The 422-nt window shown below is 66.4% G+C and overlaps 1 protein-coding gene across 1 annotated transcript in view; it reads left to right on the plus strand.

The window, feature by feature from the left end:
• Nucleotides 1-47: 47 nt before the first annotated feature.
• VPS72 (vacuolar protein sorting 72 homolog (S. cerevisiae)) overlaps nt 48-422 on the plus strand; it is a gene marked incomplete at both ends in the record, with an annotated part of 999 nt that continues 624 nt past the window's right edge. The window contains 2 exon segments of the mRNA XM_009704462.1: nt 48-200; nt 368-413. Of these exon segments, the coding sequence (XP_009702764.1) occupies nt 48-200; nt 368-413 (199 nt within the window).

Genomic DNA, 422 nt, shown 5'->3' on the forward strand with positions numbered 1-422 from the left:
CGGCATGGGGAGGCCGGGGGGGTGACACAGCCCCTCTGTCCCCGCAGGAGTCGGGCGATGATGAGTACAGGGGCGACCAGTCCGACAGCGACGACGAGGTGGACTCGGACTTCGACATCGACGAGGGCGAGGAACCCACCAGCGACCAGGACGAGAGCGAGCCCAAGCGCCGCCGCCGCGTTGTCACCAAGGCCTACCGGGTACGGGCAGGTGGCCGGGGACCGGGTTGGGGGCTCCTGGGTCCCCTTCCCAGCACCACGGGTGGGCAACAGGCTCCCTGTTAGAAGAAACTGAGGTTTAAACAAGGGTGAAGCCGTGGCCAGGGGGAGTTTTCCTCCCTCTTCACGTCCTCTGCCCCATCCCATAGGAGCCACTCAAGAGCCTTCGCCCCAAGAAGACAGATGTCCCCAGCGGCAGCGCCC

Source organism: Cariama cristata, unplaced genomic scaffold, assembly GCF_000690535.1.
Source record: "Cariama cristata isolate BGI_N322 unplaced genomic scaffold, ASM69053v1 scaffold25867, whole genome shotgun sequence".
Classification (NCBI taxonomy): Eukaryota; Metazoa; Chordata; class Aves; order Cariamiformes; family Cariamidae; genus Cariama; species Cariama cristata.